The sequence below is a fragment of the Doryrhamphus excisus genome, linkage group LG6 (genome assembly GCF_037039965.1).
Source record: "Doryrhamphus excisus strain RoL-2023G ecotype Guam linkage group LG6, RoL_Dexc_Guam_v1.1, whole genome shotgun sequence".
Classification (NCBI taxonomy): domain Eukaryota; kingdom Metazoa; phylum Chordata; class Actinopteri; order Syngnathiformes; family Syngnathidae; genus Doryrhamphus; species Doryrhamphus excisus.
In genome coordinates, this window is record NC_136362.1 from 1,750,893 (window position 1) to 1,775,688 (window position 24,796).

General features: G+C 39.4%; 1 protein-coding gene across 1 annotated transcript; it reads right to left on the reverse strand.

Annotated features, from left to right (window-relative positions):
• Nucleotides 1-1,081: 1,081 nt before the first annotated feature.
• Nucleotides 1,082-24,641, reverse strand: chka (choline kinase alpha). Its single transcript, XM_078791099.1, has 12 exons — nt 24,177-24,641; nt 22,223-22,331; nt 16,361-16,474; nt 13,980-14,113; nt 10,971-11,075; nt 10,365-10,423; nt 10,204-10,291; nt 5,627-5,735; nt 5,458-5,564; nt 5,301-5,382; nt 1,382-2,767; nt 1,082-1,343 (listed from the first exon to the last, which is right to left on the reverse strand). The coding sequence occupies exons 1-11, from the start codon at nt 24,410-24,412 to the stop codon at nt 2,708-2,710; spliced, it is 1,203 nt and encodes a 400-aa protein (XP_078647225.1). The 5' UTR covers nt 24,413-24,641; the 3' UTR covers nt 1,082-1,343; nt 1,382-2,707.
• Between the last annotated feature and the right edge of the window lie 155 nt (nt 24,642-24,796).

A 24,796-nucleotide genomic window follows, 5' to 3' on the forward strand; every position in this document is an offset into this window, starting at 1 on the left:
TACATAAATGGTATAATGGAAATAGAAATAAATTAGTTACCGTCGTTAACATTTTTTTTATTTAAATTTTATTTTATTCTTTACATTTTTTATTATTTTATTTTTATTTATTTTTAAAAATGTTTTCATCTGGATATATTTTCAAATCTATTTCAGTAACACTAAGGGAATTAATTTTTATTTTATTTCTGTTTTTATTTAGTCCATTTCTTGGGATAAATAGTAGATAATAATAATAATAATAATAATAGATTCAAAAAACAAAGGCTTCACTCATTTTGTCCATTAAATTTTTATTTTATTATTTTTATGTGATTTATTTTACATGTTTTAATTCATGTCAGTAACACCCCCCCACAAAAAATCACATGTGCCAGAAATACATTCTTCATTGAATATGATAACATGTAAATTACAGAACATAAAAAAAATCATCCATCATCAAGTATCATATCTGATTGTGTAAAAAATTTAAAAAAAAAGAAAATAATAAGAAATGGTCAAAACATCATGTATAAAATATGGCGGCCATGTTGGGGTCCCAGGAACATTTTTCATTCTATATTCAACAATAAACAACGTAAAAGGAATGAACACTATATGGGATGGATGCACACTTTGGTAACGCTACGTTACGCTATGCTATGCTACGTTATGCTACGCTAACAAAGCAGTCTCACAGGATAAAGATGAGGTAACGAGAATAATGCCAAGACATAATATTTCATGCCTAGTAGATCACATTCTGAGGGCTTTGATGCTGCCGTGTACAGTATACTCTACTGTACTATAGTGTACTACAGTGTACTATAGTGTACGTACTAGGCCATCTATACATCCGTACTGTACATCTGTACTATACATCCGCATTGTACATCTGTACTATACATTCGTATTATCCAACCATACTATACCTCTGTACTATACATCTGTACTGTACATCCGTACTGTACATCTGTACTATACATTCGTATTATCCAACCATACTATACCTCTGTACTATACATCTGTACTATACATCCGTATTGTACATCTGTACTATACATTTGTATTGTACAACCATACTATACCTCTGTACTATACATCTGTACTGTACATCCGTACTATACATCCGTATTGTACTTCTGTACTATACATCTGTACTATACATCCGTATTGTACATCTGTACTATACATTCATATTGTACAACCATACTATACCTCTGTACTATACATCTGTACTGTACATCCGTACTGTACATCTGTACTATACATCCGTATTGTACATCTGTACTATACATCTGTACTATACATCCGTATTGTACATCTGTACTATACATTCGTATTGTACAACCATACTATACCTCTGTACTATACATACATCCATACTATACATCTGTACTATACATCCGTATTGTACAATCATACTGTACATCTGTACTATACATCTGTACTATACATCCGTATTGTACATCCATATTGTACATCTGTACTATACATACATCTGTACTGTACATCTGTACTATACATTCGTATTGTACATCCATACTATATATCTGTACTATACATCCGTATTGTACAATCATACTGTACATCTGTACTAAACATCTGTACTATACATTTGTATTGTACATCTGTACTATATATCCGTACTGTACATCTGTACTATACATCCGTATTGTACATCCATACTGTACATCTGTACTATAAATCCATACTACACATCCCTACTGTACAGCTGTATTATACTATCATACTGTACATCTGTACTATACATCCGCACTGTACATTTGTACTATACATCCGTATTGTACATCCCTACTGTACATCTGTACTATAAATCCGTACTATAGTACATCCCTACTGTACATCTGTACTATACTATTGTACTGTACATCTGTACTATACTATTGTACTGTACATCTGTACTATACTATCGTACTGTACATCCGCACTAGCAGCCATAAGGAGGAGATTAGCACGGTGGTTTAGTGTTAAAAAGATGCCTAACATCATGGCCATGCACCTGTAGCTTATGTCCAATGCGTGCTTATTAGAAGACAAGGGATCTCAAACCCAGCGCCCCCGCAAGGCATGCTGGGAAGCACTCCCAGCATGCCTTGCGGCACCTCTGCTTGTTTGTTATCCTTCACTTAAATAAATCCTTCTTTCAACTCGTAATATTAAAATAATACTCGTAAACAACAAATCAAGTTTGTCCTTTTGGGAAAATGAGGGAATACTGTGGTAAGTACTGCGTAATGCAGTATAGTGTAATACCGTGTAATACAGTCCAAGTATCCAACTAGGACTCGACGGACACGCTGACACCACTTTGGTCATTTTGGTTTGATGACGGAGTACAGCTGGAAGCGTGACATGGGAGTACTCTACTACTACTGTACTACTTCCGCTACTTCTACTGCAAAGTGGTGTGAATAGTAAATAGTGTGTATTACGTGAGACGGCCGTGGGGGGGCACGTAGATCCAGATGATGTAGATAGAATATTCCTACACGGCCCGCTCTAGCTACTGGAGTAGTCATTGGAATGGAGCAAAGCAGAAGCTGCATGACAAGGTACCGTACCGTATATTATAGTACCGTATATTATGGTACTGTACGCTTTGGTACTGCACGCCATGGTACCGTACGTTATGGTACCGCACGCCAACAACAGCAGCAGCAGCGAGCGCCATCGGGCGTGGGATCTTCCATCTTCTCCACGGTCAGACGGCCCACAGCTTCTTGTGCTGGAAGTAGGCATCGAACCTGGCCATGGCGTACTCCTGCAATCACAGACAAAACACGTCCATGAATGTGCCGCCTTCTTGCCATGAACGTGCCGGGTTCTTGCCCACAAATGTGCCGCCTTCTTATCCATAAATGTACCGCCCTCATGGCCATAAATGTGCCGCACTCATGCCCATAAATGTGCCGCCCTCATGCCCATAAATGTGCCGCCTTCTTGCCCATAAATGTGCCGCCTTCTTATCCATAAATGTGCCACCCTCATGGCCATAAATGTGCCGCCCTCATGGCCATAAATGTGCCGCCCTCATGGCCATAAATGTGCCGCCCTCATGGCCATAAATGTGCCGCCCTCATGGCCATAAATGTGCCGCCCTCATGCCCATAAATGTGCCGCCCTCATGCCCATAAATGTGCCGCCTTCTTGCCCACAAACGTGTCGCCTTCTTGCCCACAAACGTGCCGCCTTCTTGCCCATAAATGTGCCGCCTTCTAAGCCATAAATGTGCCGCCTTCTTGCCCATAAATGTGCCGCTTTCTAAGCCATAAATGTACTGCCTTCTTGCCCATAAATGTGCCGCCTTCTTGCCCATAAATGTGCCGCTTTCTAAGCCATAAATGTACTGCCCTCTTGCCCACAAACGTGCCGCCTTCGTTCCCACAAACATGCCGCCTTCTTGCCCACAAACGTGCCGCCTTCTTGCCCACAAACGTGCCGCCTTCTTGCCCACAAACGTGCCGCCTTCTTGCCCATAAATGTGCCGCCTTCTTGCCCACAAACGTGCCGCCTTCTTGCCCACAAACGTGCCAAACTTCTTGCCCATAAATGTGCCGCTTTCTAAGCCATAAATGTACTGCCCTCTTGCCCACAAACGTGCCGCCTTCTTGCCCATAAATGTGCCGCCTTCTAAGCCATAAATGTGCCGCCTTCTTGCCCATAAATGTGCCGCTTTCTAAGCCATAAATGTACTGCCCTCTTGCCCACAAACATGCCGCCTTCTTGCCCATAAATGTGCCGCCCTCATGGCCATAAATGTGCCGCCCTCATGGCCATAAATGTGCCGCCCTCATGGCCATAAATGTGCCGCCCTCATGCCCATAAATGTGCCGCCCTCATGCCCATAAATGTGCCGCCTTCTTGCCCACAAACGTGTCGCCTTCTTGCCCACAAACGTGCCGCCTTCTTGCCCATAAATGTGCCGCCTTCTAAGCCATAAATGTGCCGCCTTCTTGCCCATAAATGTGCCGCTTTCTAAGCCATAAATGTACTGCCTTCTTGCCCATAAATGTGCCGCCTTCTTGCCCATAAATGTGCCGCTTTCTAAGCCATAAATGTACTGCCCTCTTGCCCACAAACGTGCCGCCTTCGTTCCCACAAACATGCCGCCTTCTTGCCCACAAACGTGCCGCCTTCTTGCCCACAAACGTGCCGCCTTCTTGCCCACAAACGTGCCGCCTTCTTGCCCATAAATGTGCCGCCTTCTTGCCCACAAACGTGCCGCCTTCTTGCCCACAAACGTGCCAAACTTCTTGCCCATAAATGTGCCGCTTTCTAAGCCATAAATGTACTGCCCTCTTGCCCACAAACGTGCCGCCTTCTTGCCCATAAATGTGCCGCCTTCTAAGCCATAAATGTGCCGCCTTCTTGCCCATAAATGTGCCGCTTTCTAAGCCATAAATGTACTGCCCTCTTGCCCACAAACATGCCGCCTTCTTGCCCATAAATGTGCCGCCTTCTTGCCCATAAATGTACTGCCTTCTTACCCATAAATGGGCCGCCTTCTAGCCCATAAACGAGCCGCCTTCTTGCCCATAAACGGGCCGCCTTCTTGCTCATAAATGTGCCCCCTTCTTCCCCATAAATGTACCTCTTTCTTCCCCATAAATGTGCCCCCTTCTTCCCCATAAATGTGCCGCCTTCTTTGCCGCCTTCTTGCCCATAAATGTAGCGCCTTCTTGCCCATAAATGTAGCGCCTTCTTAGCCATAAATGTAGCGCCTTCTTATCCATAAATGTAGCGCCTTCTTGCCCATAAATGTAGCGCCTTCTTAGCCATAAACGTGCCGCCTTCTTGCCCATAAATGTAGCGCCTTCTTGCCCATAAACGTAGCGCCTTATTGCCCATAAACGTGCCGCCTTCTTGCCCATAAATGTACCGTCTTCTTCCCATAAATGTAGCGCCTTCTTGCCCATAAACGTGCCACTCTCTTGCCCCTAAGCGTGCCGCCCTCTTGCCCATAAACATATGGCCTTCTTGCCCACAAACGTTCCACCTTCTTACCCAGAGCGACAGTAGATACAAATAACTTTGGTCTTGCTACAAGAGCCATCTTTGGCTTTGAAGATAACTTTACCTAAACTTTATAACTTTACCTAAGATAACTTTACCTAACTTTATCTAAATACTCTTGTAAAGTAGTAAAGTAAAGTAGTAAAGTAAAGTAGTAAAGTAGTAGTCATTGTGACACGGTGAGATGGCGGTCTGACCTGACCTATGCTGACCCTCTTTAGCAGATCCAGACCTCCAACAAGTGTGATGGTGGGTGTCGGGGTGTCCACATCGGTACTCACCAGATACCCGAACTTGATGGTGGAGAGGCGGGCCTGGATGATGGACCACAGGCCCCAAAAGAAGTGGGATGCAAGAGAGAACCTGCACAGAAAGACCTGTTGGTCTCTGATGCTGATGGGTTCCAAGGGTGGGGCAAATCCAGGGGGGACGGCTTACCTGTTGACCTCCACGTACAACTCCTCCTTCATTTTCACTTGGTCCTCCACGCTCAGGTTGTCAAAGTCTCCACCTGACGCACGCAGGTAGTGTTCCATGAAGTGGAGCTGCAGACGGGGAAATGTCGTTCACTATCATGGACGCCAGCGTCTTTTACGGCTACGCTTACCTGCTGAGCCTTGGAGGGGTACGCCTGGGGGTTCACTTTGAAAAAAGGAAACTGCTCACAGTTGTAGTCGTACATCCACTCACAGAAATGGTTGCCAAGATCAAATCCCCTGCAAAGATGGAGGACGAAACAGCTTAGCTTTTAGTTCACTTCATCCTCTCATTAGCACACACAAGACAACCTTCCAAATAAGCTTTCTAACACTATTAGAGCTCCCTAGAAAGGAAATAACACCCCTATAGTCACCTTTACACTCCTATTAGCCAATATAGTAGACATCATAAGAGAAAATAAGACAAATAAGATATAAAAACCGTGTTTACCACCTTCTAAATACACCTTTAGAGCCCTCTAGACATGAAATAACACCCCTATAGTCACCTTTACACTCCTATTACCCAATATAGTAGACATAATAAGAGAAAATAAGACACATACGACATAGAAAACTTGTTTACCACCTTCTAAATACACCTTTTAATGCCATTAGAGCCCTCTAGACATGAAATAACACCCCTATAGTCACCTGTACACTCCTATTACCCAACATAGTAGACATAATAAGACACATAAGACATAGAAAACCTGTTTACTACCTTCAAACTGAACTTTTTGACATGATTAGAGCCCTCTTGACATGAAATAACAACCCTATAGTCACATGTACACTCCTATTACCCAATATAGTAGACATAATAAGAGAAAATAAGACATAGAAAACCTGTTTACCACCTTCTAAATACACCTTTTAACATCATTAGAGCCCTCTAGACATGAAATAACACCCTATAGTCACCTTTACGCTCCTATTACCCAACATAGTAGACATAATAAAAGAAAATAAGACACATAAGCTATAGAAAACTTGTTTACCACATTCTAAATATAGCTTTTAACGCCATTAGTGCCCTCTAGACATGAAATAACACCCCTATAGTCACCTGTACACTCCTATTACCCAATATAGTAGAAATAATAAGAGAAAATAAGACACATAAGACATACAAAACCTGTTTACTACCTTCAAACTGAACTTTTTGACATTATTAGAGCCCTCTTGACATGAACTAACAACCCTATAGTCACCTGTACACTCCTATTACCCAATATAGTAGACATAATAAGAGAAAATAAGACATAGAAAACCTGTTTACCACCTTCTAAATACACCTTTTAACATCATTAGAGCCCTCTAGACATGAAATAACACCCCTATAGTCACCTTTACGCTCCTATTACCCAACATAGTAGACATAATAAAAGAAAATAAGACACATAAGCTATAGAAAACTTGTTTACCACATTCTAAATATAGCTTTTAACACCATTAGAGCCCTCTAGACATGAAATAACACCCCTATAGTCACCTGTACACTCCTATTACCCAACATAGTAGACATAAGAGAAAATAAGACACATAAGACATAGAAAACGTGTTTACTACCTTTGAACTGAACGTTTTGACATTATTAGAGCCTTCTTGACAAGAAATAACACCCCTATAGTCACCTGTACACTCCTATTACCCAATATAGTAGACATAATAAGAGAAAATAAGACATAGAAAACCTGTTTACCACCTTCTAAATACACCTTTTAACATCATTAGAGCCCTCTAGACATGAAATAACACCCCTATAGTCACCTTTCTGCTCCTATTACTCAATATAGTAGACATCATAAGAGAAAATAAGACACATAAGATATAGAAAACTTGTTTACCACCTTCTAAATACACATTTTAACACCTTTAGAGCCCTCTAGACATGAAATAACACCCCTATAGTCACCTGTACATTCCTATTACCCAACATAGTAGACATAATAAGAGACAATAAGACACATAAGACATAGAAAGCCTGTTTATGACCTTCAAACTGAACGTTTTGACATTATTAGAGCCCTCTTGACATGAAATAACACCCCTATAGCCACCTTTACGCTCCTATTACCCAACATAGTAGACATATAAAAGAAAATAAGACACCTAAGCTATAGGAAACTTGTTTACCACATTCTAAATATAGCTTTTAACGCCATTAGAGCCCTCTAGGCAGGAAATAACACCCCTATAGCCACCTGTACACTCCTATTACCCAATATAGTAGAAATAATAAGAGAAAATAAGACACATAAGACATACAAAACCTGTTTACTACCTTCAAACTGAACTTTTTGACATTATTAGAGCCCTCTTGACATGAAATAACAACCCTATAGTCACCTGTACACTCCTATTACTCAACATAGTAGACATACTAGAAGAAAATAAGACACATAAGACATATAAACCCTGTTTACTACCTTCTAAATGCACTTTTTAACATGATTAGAGTCCTCTTGACATGAGAGCCCAGACCCCAAAGCCAATGTGGAGGTTGTGTTTGTGCAGCCGCCCTGGGATCACCTTGAACAACACATTCCTAACTGCCACTCCAAGATGGCCGCTGTGCTCCTCTGCATTTTTCCTCCTCCCTTTCTCAAAACAAATATCTCACTTTTACAGCAACAACAGAAAAAGCAAACACTGGAGATAAAACGCCGGCATGCGTCCATGAGCCTGCTGGGCCTTCGGACAGGAAAACATTCTTTGGGGTTCATTAGGATGGGTCTGTCCTGGCGGACCCAAACCTGGCCTCATTGGCCGCTCTGCTCGTCTCTCTGCTCATCCTCCACTCCACTCATCCGCCACTCATCCTCCACTCATCTTCCACTGTCAGCCATCCACCTTTATGGCACCGTGCAGGCTCCAGACACAAAGCCCATATGAATCATCATGATAATCATTTCATATTAAAACCTTTTCTGTCACGTTCCGGGGTTCCCTCGTCTCCTCCTTGTTTTGCTTTTTGTTACAGATTCCTGAAACGTATCGTTACCAGCTGGTCTGACGCTTTTTTCTCATGATTTACAACTTTTTTCTCATAATTTACAATTTCCTCATAATTTACAACGTTTTCCTCATAATTTACAACGTTTTCCTCATAATTTACTACTATTTCCTCATAATTTACAATGTCTTCCTCATAATTTACAACTTTTTTCTCACAATTTAGAACATTTTTCTCAGAATTTACAACTTTTTTCTCATAATTTACAAGGTTTTTCTCTTAATTTACAAGGTTTTCCTCAATATTTACAAGTGTTCTCTCATAATTTACAAAATTTTTCTCAAAATTTACAACTTTTTCCTCATAATTTACAATGTTTTTCTCAAAATTTACAAGGTTTTCCTCAATATTTACGACTGTTCTCTCATAATTTACAACTGTTCTCTCATAATTTACAACTTTTTTCTCATAATTTACAAGGTTTTTCTCATAATTTACAAGGTTTTCCTCAATATTTACAAGTGTTCTCTCATAATTTACATTTTTCTCAAAATTTACAACTTTTTCCTCATAATTTACAATGTTTTTCTCAAAATTTACAAGATTTTCCTCAATATTTACAACTTTTTCCTCATGATTTACAACTTTTTTCTCATGATTTACAACTTTTTTCTCATAATATACAACTTTTTTTCTCATGAATTGCAACTTTTTCCTCATACCTTACAACTGTTTTCTCATAATTTACAAGGTTTTTCTCATAATTTACAAGTGTTCTCTCATAATTTACAATGTTTTTCTCAAAATTTACAAGATTTTCCTCAATATTTACAACTGTTCTCTCATAATTTACAACTTTTTCCTCATAATTTACAACTTTTACCTCATAATATACAACTTTTTCCTCGTGATTTACAACTTTTTTCTCATAATATACAACTTTTTTTCTCATGAATTGCAACTTTTTCCTCATACCTTACAACTGTTTTCTCATATTTTACAACTTTTTCATCATAATTTACAACTTGTTACTCATAATTTACAACTTGTTACTCATAATTTACAACTTTTTCCTCATAATTTACAACTTTTTCTCTCATAATTTACAACTTTTTCCCCATAATTTACAACTGTTCTCTCATAATTTACAACTATTTCCTCATAATTTACAACTTTTTTCTCATAATTTACAATTTTTTCCTCATAATTTACAACTTTTGCCTCATAATTTACAACTGTTTTCTCATATTTTGCAACTTTTTCATCATAATTTACAACTTTTTCCTCATATTTTACAACTTTTTGCTCATAATTTACAACTTTTTACTCATAATTTACTTTTTTTTTGCATAATTTTTTAACTTTTTTCTAACTTTCTCATAAATGTTTATTATTACAAAATGATATGAATACCATGAGGCGCTCATGGTTTCACCGGTGACAGGCAACTGGACTGCCAGTTTGACACCCCTGCGCAAGGCCAACTGGGGCATTTTCTTCCCACATCAAGGCCGAGTGACGGCGGGCACTCAGTGTGCGCTTATGACAGATTCCGAGAAGGGGGTGTCATGGGACCAGGTGGGGGCCAGTGTGGGGGCCCGTGTGGGGGCCCAGGTGGGGGACCGGGTGGGGGCCCAGATGGGGGACCAGGTGGGGGTCCGGCTGGGGGCCCGGTTGGGGGCCCAGCTGGGGGCTCGAGTGGGCGCCCAGGTGGGGGCCCGTGTGGGGGCCCGGCCAACAACATACCTGTAGTTATAGCTACTGTACTCAAAGTCGATGAGCATCAGCTTCTGTTTGTCCGACTGGTGACGGCAGTTCAGCAGCAGGATGTTTCCTGGCAAACGACAACGATGATTGGAAACGCAAAACGTACACACGACCGTTTTGTACGCGTCGGCGGCTTTTACCTTCTTGGCAGTCGTTGTGGCAAAACACCACCGGGGAGTTGGTGGACTCCAACAGGGACCTAACAAACAAAACACAAAACAAATCCCATCAATAAACCTGTCTGTACAAATACTACATCAGAGAGTAGTAACAAATACTTCACAGGAATACAGTCAACAACATATAAACATTCATGTGTCAACATTATGAACAAGCTAACTGTAGGGGTTTGATTAGCTTGAGAGCATTTAGCTTTGAACTTTAGCTTGTCCGTAGCTAGCTGGAGCTCCACAAATCCACACAGGAATAAAAAAATAATACAAAAAAAATATACAAAATATCCAAGTTTAATTCCAAGAATACAAACAAAACAATTGGCTAGTTTTCAACTAACTAAAAATAGACTAAAGAGGTAAGAAAACCAGGAAGTACAGTATCAGCTCTATGCACTCTTAAAGGGGAAGTACACTTTTTAACAACATATACAAAATCTTATAAAATCATGAATCCCAATAGACATTGAAACAATTTGGCTCGGAGGCACTTTGGCACGTATCAGGTGCTTGGCAACCGCGTGTTCGATGCCAGCTATGCATTGTCTCGTGTGTGTGTGTGCAGGAACTAACTTGAGCCAGTCCATCTCATGCAGCAGGTCGTAGCTCAGCAGGCTGTTGAAGCGACGCAGCTGAGACTCTCGAGTGAAGGTCAGCCTCAAAACTTGGCTCAGGTACCTGGCAACAATATTTCAACAATATTTCATATGTCAACAAATAAGCAACGCATAAAGGTGACTATAGGGGTGTTATTTTACGTCGAGAGGGCTCTAATGCTGATACAAAGCATATTTTCGAGGCAGTACATTGGTTTCCTATGTCTTATTTCCTGGTATGATGTGTACTATATAGGGTAATAGGAGTGTAAAGGTGATTATAGGGGTGTTATTTCATGTCAAGAGGTCTCTAATGCTGATATAAAGCATATTTATTAGGCAGTAAACAGGTTTCATATGTCTTATTTCCTGTTATTATGTCTACTATATTGAGTAGTAGGAGTTTAAAGGTGACTATAGGGGTGTTATTTCATGTCTAGAGTGCTCTAATGCTGATACAAAGCATATTTACATGGTGGTAAACAGGTTTCCTATGTCTTACTTCCTGTTATTATGTCTACTATATTGAGTAGTAGGAGTGTAAAGGTGACTATAGGGGTGTTATTTCATGTCTAGAGGGCTCTAATGCTATTACAAAGCATATTTACGAGGCGGTAAACAGGTTTCCTATGTCTTATTTTCTGTTATTATGTCTACTATATTGGGTAATAGGAGTGTAAAGGTGACTATAGGGGTGTTATTTCCTGTCAACAGGGCTCTAATGCTGATTCAAAGCATATTTACGAGGTGGTAAACAGGTTTCATATGTCTTATTTCCTGTTATTATGTCTACTATATAGGGTAATAGGAGTGTAAAGGTGACTATAGGGGTGTTATTTCATGTATAGAGGGCTCTAATGCTATTAGAAAGCATATTTACAAAGTGGTAAACAGGTTTCCTATGTCTTACTTCCTGTTATTATGTCTACTATATTGAGTAGTAGGAGTGTAAAGGTGACTATAGGGGTGTTATGTCATGTCAACAGGGCTCTAATGCTGATACAAAGCATATTTTCGAGGCGGTAAATTGGTTTCCTATGTCTTATTTCCTGTTATTATGTCTACTATATAGGGTAATATGAGTTTAAAGGTGACTATAGGGGTGTTATTTCATGTCAACAGGGCTCTAATGCTGATATAAAGCATATTTATTAGGCGGTAAACAGGTTTCCTATGTCTTATTGTCTCTTATTATGTCTACTATATTGGGTAATAGGAGTGTAAAGGTGACAAGAAATGGACTTATGGCTATGAAGTGCCATAAACGAGATATGAGTGACCATAAAATAAGTATGTATATTTCTAATATATCTCCAACGAGGTGTGTTAAGGTGGAAAAGGTTATTCCCGGGGATCGGCCTTCTCACGTCAAACGTCAATCAAAGGGCCAATATGATCAATATTTGTGTTGTGACACTTGTGGGCCATAAAGCTGGATTGTGGAAGGCCGTGGTTGGAAAAGTGGAGCAGGGCGCCGGACTTTGTGGACTTTTGAGTTGCACAATGTTAGCGCTGTAAACACCAAGCGAATCCACCAGCTCGAGGAGCGTGATGGTTGACGGCCGTGAACTCGTCAGCACGTCGAGACAGGCGGCTCATCGGGTCAGGGCGTGCTGGCTTCTGGTGGACTCAAACGGAAAAGGAACCTCGGTCAATACCCCCCGTTTAGGAAGGTCGCAGGCACCACAATTAGACTTGCCCGTAGGCACCCGGGTAAAGAGGGCGATCAGCCATGCCTGGGGGCCATATTCATATACAGTATTTCTACACTATATTATTTATAGTATTTCTATATTAGTATATGTTAGTATATTTCGGGATGACGTCATTTATCATCTCTTATATCATTGTAAACATATCCTCATATATGGTATTAAACATTTTACTTATTTCAATATATTTATACCAAGTAAAAAACATGTAAAAATAAAGGAAATATATTTTAATATATTTTTAAAATAGCTGGATACATGTTGATTTTATTATTAATATTAATATTATGCATTATAGTGAATTTTGTATATGGAAATGTTTTACTTCTTGAAATACTTCATGAAATACAATATTTTTATATTTGTATCTATATTTTACTATTAATATTAATTAGTTTTTTTCACATTTTCTTTTGTATAGATTTTAAAATATATATATATTACATTTACATTAATCATTAATACATAACTAAATTGTAATTATTTTAATTCATTAAAGTTCGGCGAAAAAAATATTAAATTAAATTATATCATATTATATTACTATATATTATTAAATTAAATTATTTTAAATTAATTTAAAATAAATTACATAAAATTATATTATATTATTTTAAATTAAATTAAATTATTTTAAATTAATTTAAAATAAATTACATAAAATATATTATTTTAAATTAAATTATTTTAAATTAAATTATTTTAAATTAAATTATTTTAAATTAAATTAAAATAAATTACATAAAATTATTTTAAATTAATTTAAAATAAATTACATAAAATTAAATTGAATTACATAAAATTAAATTAAATTAAATTACTGTATACATATTTAAGTATCAGTATCATTTTACCTGGGGTTACAAACAGGGTCGTCTGAGGTCACTCTTTGATAACCCCCCCCTCCCAGGACAAAGTGGGGGGGGGGCATCAGGAGGTCCCCTCAAACCTAATTGACCTGTCAGTCAGGAGCTTATCTAGCATGGGTGCGACAAACCACGGCAGAAGAAGAATGGGTGTGCAGGCTAACCCCCAAACACGGGGGTGTCTCCTTCCTCTTCCAATGCCAGTCATTAGCATACTATGGAGCAATAAAACCCCACCTGCCTTGGAGAAGATACCAGACCACAACGTTCTTCAAGGATCAAAGTGGACAACACAATGAGGGCAATCACCAGCATTGTTTTCAGCTTCCTATCATGTAGGAACTAGCGTGGGAACTAGCGTGGGAACTAGCGTGGGAACTAGCGTGGCAATGAGTGTTCCTGACTTACTTGTCCATGGTTCCAAACAACCACGTGGGCTCCTTGTTAAAGGGCATCCTCATTCCATGGAACTTGGCCATTTTGTCCGCAACCTCCGCTGAAATGTTGGCCTCGCTCAGCTCGCAGGTGTCCAACTTGCGGCTCTGTGGACACATGGCATTTATTCTTACACGTGTCAACAAAATCAATCAGCTCTAAGGCTGTCAATCACGCTGCCGAATATTATACACACTTTGTCCCCGATGGAGGTGGGCTGTTTTTAACCCTACATCCCTACCTCCTTAACACCTAACCCTACATCCTTAACACCTAACCCTACCTCCTTAACACCTAACCCTACGTCCTTAACACCTAACCCTACATCCTTAACACCTAACCCTACCTCCTTAACACCTAACCCTACATCCTTAACACCTAACCCTACATCCTTACCACCTAACCCTACATCTTGAACCCTACTTCCTTAACACCTAACCCTACATCCTTAACACCTAACCCTACGTCCTTAACACCTAACCCTACATCTTGAACCCTACCCCCTTAACACCTAACCCTACATCCTTAACACCTAACCCTACATCCTTAACACCTAACCCTACATCTTGAACCCTACTTCCTTAACACCTAACCCTATATCCCTACCCCTACTTCCTTTACACCTACCCCTACTTCCCTACCCCTACATCCTTAACACCTAACCCTACATCTTGAACCCTACTTCCTTAACACCTAACCCTACATCCTTAACACCTAACCCTACATCCCTACCTCCTTAACACCTAACCCTACATCCTTAACACCTAACCCTACCTCCTTAACACCTAACCCTACATCCCTACCTCTACCTCCTTAACACCTAACCCTACATCCCTACCTCCTTAACACCTAACCCTACATCCTTAACACCTAACCCTACCTCCTTAACACCTAACCCTACATCCCTAACCCTACTTCCTTAACACCTAACCCTACATCCCTACCCCTACTTCCTTAACACCTAACCCTACCCTCACTAACCCTACCTCCTTAACACCTAACCCTACATCCCTAACCCTACTTCCTTAACACCTAACCCTACATCCCTACCCCTACTTCCTTAACACCTAACCCTACCCTCACTAACCCTATTTCCTTAAGACCTAACCCTACTTCCTTAACACCTAACCCTCCATCCCTACCCCTACTTCCTTAACACCTAACCCTACCCTCACTAACCCTACTTCCTTAACACCTAACCCTACTTCCTTAACCCCTAACCCTACATCCCTACCCCTACTTCCTTAACATCTAACCCTACCCTCACTAACCCTACCTCCTTAACACCTAACCCTACATCCCTACCCCTACTTCCTTAACACCTAACCCTACCCTCACTAACCCTACCTCCTTAACAACTAACCCTACATCCCTACCTCCTTAACACCTAACCCTTCCCTCACTAACCCTACCTCCTTAACACCTAACCCTACATCCCTACCTCCTTAGCACCTAACCCTTCCCTCACTAACCCTACCTCCTTAACACCTAACCCTACATCCCTACCTCCTTAACACCTAACCCTACATCCCTACCTCCTTAACACCTAACCCTACATCCCTACCCCTACCTCCTTAACACCTAACCCTACATCCCTACCCCTACTTCCTTAACACCTAACCCTACCCTCACTAACCCTACCTCCTTAACACCTAACCCTACATCCCTACCTCCTTAACACCTAACCCTTCCCTCACTAACCCTACCTCCTTAACACCTAACCCTACATCCCTACCTCCTTAACACCTAACCCTTCCCTCACTAACCCTACCTCCTTAACACCTAACCCTACATCCCTACCTCCTTAGCACCTAACCCTTCCCTCACTAACCCTACCTCCTTAACACCTAACCCTACATCCCTACCTCCTTAACACCTAACCCTACATCCCTACCTCCTTAACACCTAACCCTACATCCCTACCCCTACCTCCTTAACACCTAACCCTACATCCCTATCTCCTTAACACCTAACCCTACATCCCTACCCCTGGTGACAATAAAGACAATAAAGTATTATAAGAATAAAGTCATAACGGCAATATTTGGAAAATTTGCAAACAGCAACAACAGTAGCTGATATTAACATATAACAACAGCTGATATTAACTCTTTCCTTACCAAAGACATATTGATGTTGGCATCTGAACGTGATATTTCACTCAAACGTACCCACCTAATGATTACTAACCAACACAAAACGCTGAAAGACGGGGGCTAACCCATGACTGGACGAAGACAAGAATGCTTCACTGCAGACCTGAAATGCTCATGCTCATTATATAAGCTTATATAACTATAATGCTGATTATAGCTCATTATAGGCTCATACTCCCAGAACGTGACGGAACCTACCGGTACATACTGCTCCAGGCGGCCATGCGGGAAAATACCGTACAGTTTAGGTCCCAGTTCCCGCTCTGCCAAGATGGCAAACATCACGCTCTCCAGCACCATGGCCTCTGCCCCCTGCAACACACGTTACACAATACACACAGCATCAACACACACCTCACACTGTACATATAAACCAGGAGGACTTTGAGGAATAAAAAACCTGTTAACAAACTTCTAAATATGCTTTTATACATTATTAGAGCCCTCTAGACATGAAATAACACCCCTATAGTCACATTTACACTTCCATTACCCAATATAGTAGACATAATAAGAGAAAATAAGACATAGAAAACCTCTGTATCACCTTCCAAATATGTTTTATACATTATTAGAGCCCTCTAGACATGACATAACATCCCTATAGTCACCTTTACACTCATATGACCCAATGTAGTAGACATAATAAAAGAACATAAGACAGAGAAAACCTGTTTACCATAATCTAAATATGCTTTTGACATTATTAGAGCCCTCTAGCCATGAAATAACACCCCTATAGTCACCTTTACACTCCCATTACCCAATATAATAGACATAATAAGAGAAAATAAGACATAGAAAACCTCTTACCACCTTCTAAATATGCTTTTATACATTAGAGCCCTCTAGACATGAAATAACACCCCTATAGTCACATTTACACTCAAATTACCCAATATAGTAGACTTAATAAAAGAAGATAAGACATAAAAAATCTCTTATCACCTTTTAAATATGCTTTTATACATTATTAGAGCCCTCTAGACATGAAATAACACCCCTATAGTCACCTTTACGCTCATATTACCCAATAATATAGACATAATAAGAGAAGATAAGACATAGAAAACCTCTCGACCACCTTCTAAATATGCTTTTGTACATTATTAGAGCCCTCTAGACATGAAATAACACCCCTATAGTCACCTTTAATTTCCTATTACCCAATAAAGTAGACATAATAAGAGAAAATAAGACATAGAAAACCTCTTAGCACCTTCTAAATATGCTTTTATACATTATTAGAGCCCTCTAGACATGAAATAACACCCCTATAGTCACCTTTACACTCATATTACCCAATATAGTAGACGTAATAAAAGAACATAAGACATAGAAAACGTCTTTACCACCTTCTAAATATGCTGTTGACAATTTTAGAGCCCTCGAGACATGGAATAGCACCCCTATAGTCACCTTTACACTCATATTACCACCTTCTAAATATGCTGTTGACCATTTTAGAGCCCTCTAGACATGAAATAGCACCCCTATAGTCACCTTTACACTCATATTACCCAACATAGTAGACATAATAAGAGAAAATAAGACATGGACAACCTCTTACCACCTTCTAAATATGTTTTTGTACATTATTAGAGCCCTCTAGACATGAAATAACACCCCTATAGTCACCTTTACACTCTTATTACCCAATATAGTCGACATAATAAAAGAAAATAAGACATAGAAAACCTGTTTACCACCTTCTAAATATGCTGGTTTATCGAGCGGTTTCATTGGTTACGGCGACAAGCCCAAATATTGTGTTTGATGTAGAGGTCGAGGTCATGCTCTGTCGCAACGCTGCGTTGGGCTGCGACCTTGTACTGCAGCCTCAGTACTTATCTGCCGCCTACTGCGAGATAAGAAGTACATGAACCTGAACACCTGAAAGTTGACATGAAGGAATTTGGGTCAAATAAAGCGGACACGACGGAAAATGGGAGCTATGTTACATCATTGGGAATTGTGTAATTCTGGCTGGTGGTGTCCAAAGTCAGGGGCAGCCTCACATGCTCTTGTCAACTATTTAGCTTGCTGGCTTCGTCTGTAGCGAGCGGGCGATGGTAATTAAAGAGAGAAAGTATACAACTTAGCACTCTCATGCTCAGTGTTAGCACATTAGCATTGCTAGCATGCTAAAAAAATAGCATAGTAGCATTTTTAGCTATTTTCACAGCGAGGCACTCATATGAAGCCTTAGCGCTATGATGCTCAGTGTTAGCACATTAGCATGCTAACCTTAGCTTAGTCGCATTTTATCAATTTCCATAGCTAGACACATGTAAAACACTTGTCAATATTAAGCTATGTGTTTGCATGATAACATTAGCATATTAGCATTGCTAACATGGTAACATTAGCATAGTAGCATTTTTAACCACTGTCATAGGTAGATGTTTATATAACAACTTAGCACGCTCATGCTCAGTGTTAGCACATTAGCATTGCTAGCATGCTAAAATTAGCATAGTAGCATTTTTAGCCATTTTCACAGCTAGGCACACATAAAACACTTGTCACTATTATACTGTGTTTGCATAACATTAGCATATTAGCATTGCTAACATGGTAACATTAGCATAGTAGCATTTTTAGCCATTGTCATAGGTAGATGCTTGTATAATGACTTAGCACTCTCATGCTCAGTGTTAGCACATTAGCATTACTAGCATGCAAAAATTAGCAAAGCAGCATTTATAGCCATTTTCACAGCTAGGCACTCATATGAAGCCTTAGCGTGTTAGCACGTTAGAATTGTTAGCATGCTAACCTTAGCATACCCGCATTTGTATCCATTTCCATAGATAGACACATGTAAAACACTTGTCATTATGATGCCATGTGTTTGCATGATAACATTAGCATATTAGCATTGCTAACATGGTAACATTAGCATAGTAGCATCTTTTGCCATTTTTACAGCTAGGCACTCATATGACGCCTTAGCGCTATCATGCTCAGTGTTAGCACGTTAGCATTGTTAGCATGCTAACCTTAGCATGGTCGCATTTTTATCCATTTCCATTGCTAGACACATGTAAAACACTTGTCACTATTAAGCTATGTTTGCATGATAACATTAGTATATTAGCATTGCTAACATGGTAACATTAGCATAGTAGCATCTTTTGCCATTTTTACAGCTAGGCACTCATATGACGCCTTAGCGCTATCATGCTCAGTGTTAGCACGTTAGCATTGTTAGCATGCTAACCTTAGCATGGTCGCATTTTTATCCATTTCCATTGCTAGACACATGTAAAACACTTGTCACTATTAAGCTATGTGTTTGCATGATAACATTAGTATATTAGCATTGCTAACATGGTAACATTAGCATAGTAGCATTTTTAGCCATTTTCACAGCTAGGCACTTATATGAAACCTTAGCGCTATCATGCTCAGTGTTAGCACGTTAGCATTGCTAGCATGCTAACCTTAGCATAGCCACATTTTTATCAATTTCCATAGATAGACACATGTAAAACACTTGTCACTATTATGCTATGTGTTTGCATGATAACGTTAGCATGCTAGCATAGCCAGCATGTTATCAGAAATGGTCTAAATAGAGCAAAAGCCACTATGAGCAAAAGCTGACCCGAGACCCGAGCTCATCCAGACATTCTTTCGGGGTTTCTTGGTGAAAGCATTTGTTTAAGCAGGGCTAAAAATAGAAGCCCGTATCAAATAAATGTACGCATGGTGTAATATTCCATTCACATATTTCCATCGCTAAGAAACGCCGGGCTTTGTTTAATCATTAATAGCTCCGCACTCTGGCCATCAAATCAATCTTATTAGCCGTGTTAGCCTGCCGTGATGGGACACTTTGTGTTTCACGGAATGACTTATCGGGATTTGGAGCTAAAGCGGCCCTCGCTACATAAGAGGCCACGCGGTGGACGAGTGGTTAGCATGGTGGAAATCATCTCTCAACATGCACAAGCTACTGTTGGGGCCATAACCCGCAACTGTTAGCTTGGAGCACCCCTTCACTACGCCGAGCAACTGGAGATCCCAGCGGAGATACGGAGGAGGAGAGGCTGCAGAGCGGGAGTGAAGAGCGAAAAGGACGGTACAAGGTTTGCTGTATAAAGACGGCATCAACCATGTTTACTGTCTGTCGTCATGGGAACCTGATGGCGCTATCCCTGCTACAAAGAAACTAGCATGAGTGCAGCATGATTGCTGGGCTCTAATCATGTTAAACATGTATTTTGAAGATGGTTAACAAGTTTTCTATGTCTTATTTTCTCTTATTATGTCTACTACATTGGGTAATATAGGTGTAAAGGTGACTATAGGGGTGTTATTTCATGTTTAGAGGGCTCTAATAATGTTAAACGTGTATTTTGAAGATGGTAAACAACTTTTGTATGTCTTATTTTCTCTTATTATGTCTACTATATTGGGTAATATTTGTGTAAAGGTTACTATAGGGGTGTTATTTCATGTTTAGAGGGCTCTAATAATGTTAAACGTGTATTTTGAAGATGGTAAACAACTTTTGTATGTCTTATTTTCTCTTATTATGTCTACTATATTGGGTAATATAGGTGTAAAGGTTACTATAGGGGTGTTATTTCATGTTTAGAGGGCTCTAATAATGTTAAACGTGTATTTTGAAGATGGTAAACAACTTTTGTATGTCTTATTTTCTCTTATTATGTCTACTATATTGGGTAATATTTGTGTAAAAGTTACTATAGGGGTGTTATTTCATGTTTAGAGGGCTCTAATAATGTTAAACGTGTATTTTGAAGATGGTAAACAAGTTTTGTGTGTCTTATTTTCTCTTATTATGTCTACTATATTGGGTAATATTTGTGTAAAGGTTACTATAGGGGTGTTATTTCATGTTTAGAGGGCTCTAATAATGCTACAAGGTGTATTTAGAAGGTGGTAAACCTACTATATTGGGTAATATAAGTGTAAAGCTGACTATAGGGGTGCTATTTCATGTTTAGAGGGCTCTAATAATGGAAGATACGTATTTTGAAGACGGTAAACAAGTTTTCTCTGTCTTATTTTCTCTTATTATGTCTACTATATTGGGTAATATTTGTGTAAAGGTTACTATAGGGGTGTTCTTTCATGTTTAGGGGCTCTAATCATGTTAAAAATGTATTTTGAAGACGGTAAACAAGTTTTCTATGTCTTATTTTCTCTTATTAAGTATACTATATTGGGTAATATAGGTGTAAAGGTGACTATAGGGGTGTTATTTCATGTTTAGAGGGCTCTAATAATGCTACAAGGTGTATTTAGAAGGTGGTAAACAAGTTTTTTTATGCCTTATTTTCTCTCATTGTGTCTACTATATTGGGTAATATTGGTGTAAAGGTGAGTATAGGGGTGTTATTTCATGTTTAGAGGGCTCTAATAATGTTAAAAAAGTGTATTTGGAAAGCAGTAAAAAGGTTTTCTATGCCTTATTTTCTCTTATGATGCCTACTATAGTGGGTAGTGGGGATGTAGAGTGACTATAGGGGTGTTATTTCATGTTTAGAGGGCTCTAATCATGTTCAAAAGTGTATTTGGAAGGCAGTAAAAGTTTTTCTATGTCTTATTTTCTCTTATGATGTCTACTATAGTGGGTTATGGGGGTGTAGTGTGACTATAGGGGTGTTATTTCATGTTTAGAGGGCTCTAATAATGTTACAAAGTGTATTTGTGTATTAAGTGTGTATAAGTGTATTACTATATTGGGTAATGGGGATGTAAAGACCATTAAGATTGGCCTAAAGTGAAATGTTGTGTTGCCGAGCGACAGCCCTGAAAGTCCCAAGAATTTTACTTTTTTTTTGGTGTGTATGTGTGTGTGTGGGGGGGGGTCTTTGTGAATGAACCTCACTTTTTCTTTGCAAAGGGATTAAGGGGGTGACAGTGCAATACTTCCTTGAAGACCAAGTCCAAGCTGTCTATTCCACCCAATGAGGACGGAGGTAAACAAAGGACACAGTGTAACCGTATAATAAAGCATCCCTGCTGCCCTGCTTCTCGTCTTACGTTGACAGCCTGGAGATAGACGCCAGAAAAGGTTCCCACCTGCAGGATGGCTCCGTAGAGACGCAGCAGGACGTTCCTCGGCTCATCCCCGACCGTGCCCACGCTGTCTGGGAGGCTGCACAGGAAGAGCTTGTTGCTCAGCCCACCCCTGGAAGAAATATGATTAGGAGATAAGCCACGGGTGTCCGAGTGGAAAATCAAAGGATGCCACTTTAACTGCATTTCCTTCCTGTCATCAACTTCCAATATGACTGGGATACTGTGAACATCCAGCAGCAACACAACATTTTGGAATGGTTATTTGGATGAACCGAGTCCACCGTCTACCTCCACAAGCCTTGTTTACGCTGCTTTAGCGGAGCAGTGTCACCTTGATGATGTCACTTCAACTATAATTGTCATTTTTGCTTATTTTGTATTATAATATTATATTTATGTATATTATAATAATTATAATATTATAATATTTAGTGAATCACGTTGGTAATATAGGTGTAAAGGTGACTATAGGGGTATTATTTCATGTTTAGAGGGCTCTAATAATGTTAACAAGTGTATTTAGAAGGTGGTAAACATGTTTTCTATGTCTTATTTTCTCTTATTATCTTTACTATATTGGGTAATATAGGTGCAAAGCTGATATAGGGGTGTTATTTCATGTTTAGAGGGCTCTAATAATGTTAAATCTGTATTTTGAAGATGGTAAACATGTTTTCTATGTCTTATTTTCTTTTACTATGTCTACTGTATTGGGTAATATAGGTGTAAAGGTGATATAGGGGTGTTATTTCATGTTTAGAGGGCTCTAATAATGTTAATTATGTATTTGGAAGATGGTAAACAAGTTTTGTACCTCTTATTTTCTTAAATTATGTCTACTATATTGGGTAATATAGGTGTAAAGGTGACTATAGGGGTGTTATTTCATGTTTAGAGGGCTCTAATAATGTTAAACATGTATTTTGAAGATGGTAAACATGTTTTCTATGTCTTGTTTTCTCTTATTATGTCTGCTATATTGGGTAATATTTGTGTAAAGGTGACTATAGGGGTGTTATTTCATGTTTAGAGGGCTCTAATATTGTTAACAAGTGTATTTAGAAGCTGGTAAACATGTTTTCTATGTCTTATTTTCTCTTCTTATGTCTAGTATATGGGTAATATTTGTGTAAAGGTTACTATAGGGGTGTTACTTCATGTTTAGAGGGCTCTAATCATGTTAAAAAGTGTATTTAGAAGGTGGTAAACAGGTTTTCTATGCCTTATTTTCTCTTATTATGTCTACTATATTGGGTAATATTTGTGTAAAGGTGAGTATAGGGGTGTTATTTCACGTTTAGAGGGCTCTCATAATGTTAAACATGTATTTTGAAGATGATAAACATGTTTTCTATGTCTTATTTTCTTTTATTATGTCTACTATATTGGGTAATATGGGTGTAAAGGTGACTATAGGGGTGTTATTTCATGTTTAGAGAGCTCTAATAATGTTAAAAAGTGTATTTCACTATGTCACTTTATTTATATAGCACATTTTATAAACAGTTTCCAAAGTGCTGCACAGACTAGTAAAGTAAATCAAAAAAATTATTTTATTTGTTATATTTCACTCTGTTGTTTTTATTCATGATTGGGCCGTTGTAAGGTGCTATTATTGGAATAAAGTTTGATTTGAATGAATAACTCTTATGGCATGAAATGAATAGGGATTCCAGTCATCATTTTGGACGTTTGCAGATGACGTCATCTGGGGGTGACTGGGGGGGTCTCAAAAGTTCAGAGGTCATGAGGCCGTGACGTCATAACTCTTGGAAGCCTTTCATATGGTTCAAGTCTTTACATGTGCAATGACGTCAGCACTCTAATGATAATAATTCTCGATGTATTTCAGCAATGTAAATGTAAATGTATGTACATTGCATGTTAAAGACATGAATGCTAGGATGATACAGTTTTTATTTTGAAGAAGAAGAAGAAGAAGACGAAGGTCTACCTGATGATGGTGATGTTGAAGTCGTCCTCTGCCAGGCTTCTCCAGGAACCATTGAGGAACTCCTTACACCAGCGGTAAGCCCGAGTCCGTGTGTCCCTGTCTGGGCTATCGGGGCGGGTCAGGTCCTTCCAGACCTCCTGGGTGCTGGGCTGGACCCGAAGGACGTTGTCGGTAACCAGGAGGCCCAGCGACATGGAGGGCGAAGAAGAAACTCCGTTTATGAACTTGGTTTTCATTTTAGCTTATTTTTAAGAACAGGACTCTTTATGAACGCTTCTCCTGAAGAGATGTGATGATTTATTTCTAAGCGGAACGTCTTTAATGGCTTTTAAAAGGACCAGAAATGAGACTAGCTTAAAAAGGAGCCTGCTTTAGAATGAATTAAGATGTTACAGTCACGCGCATATACAACACACACGACGGTAGGGCGGGGACTGTGTGGTCACGTGACACACGTACGCCAGTCACAGCTCTTGATTGGTGGGATTAGACACAGCCCTGCAGTATCATGGGCTGGGGGCGGGACTTAAACAAAGCAGACGTTTTCCTCCCGCCTGTACGTAAACAAGCGAAGGACCACACGGCCTACTTAGACCTAAGACTTTTTTATATTCACTTTA

Bases quoted from the DNA above. Each gene is read 5' to 3' on its own strand.
- chka (XM_078791099.1), bottom strand. From the start codon at position 24,412: ATGAAAACCAAGTTCATAAACGGAGTTTCTTCTTCGCCCTCCATGTCG. The intron at 10,424-10,970 runs GTTAGTTCCTGC...TTTGTTTGTTAG, and splicing joins CATGAGATGGACTGGCTCAA to GTCCCTGTTGGAGTCCACCA. The intron at 5,565-5,626 runs GTAAGCGTAGCC...CCCCGTCTGCAG, and splicing joins ACCCCTCCAAGGCTCAGCAG to CTCCACTTCATGGAACACTA.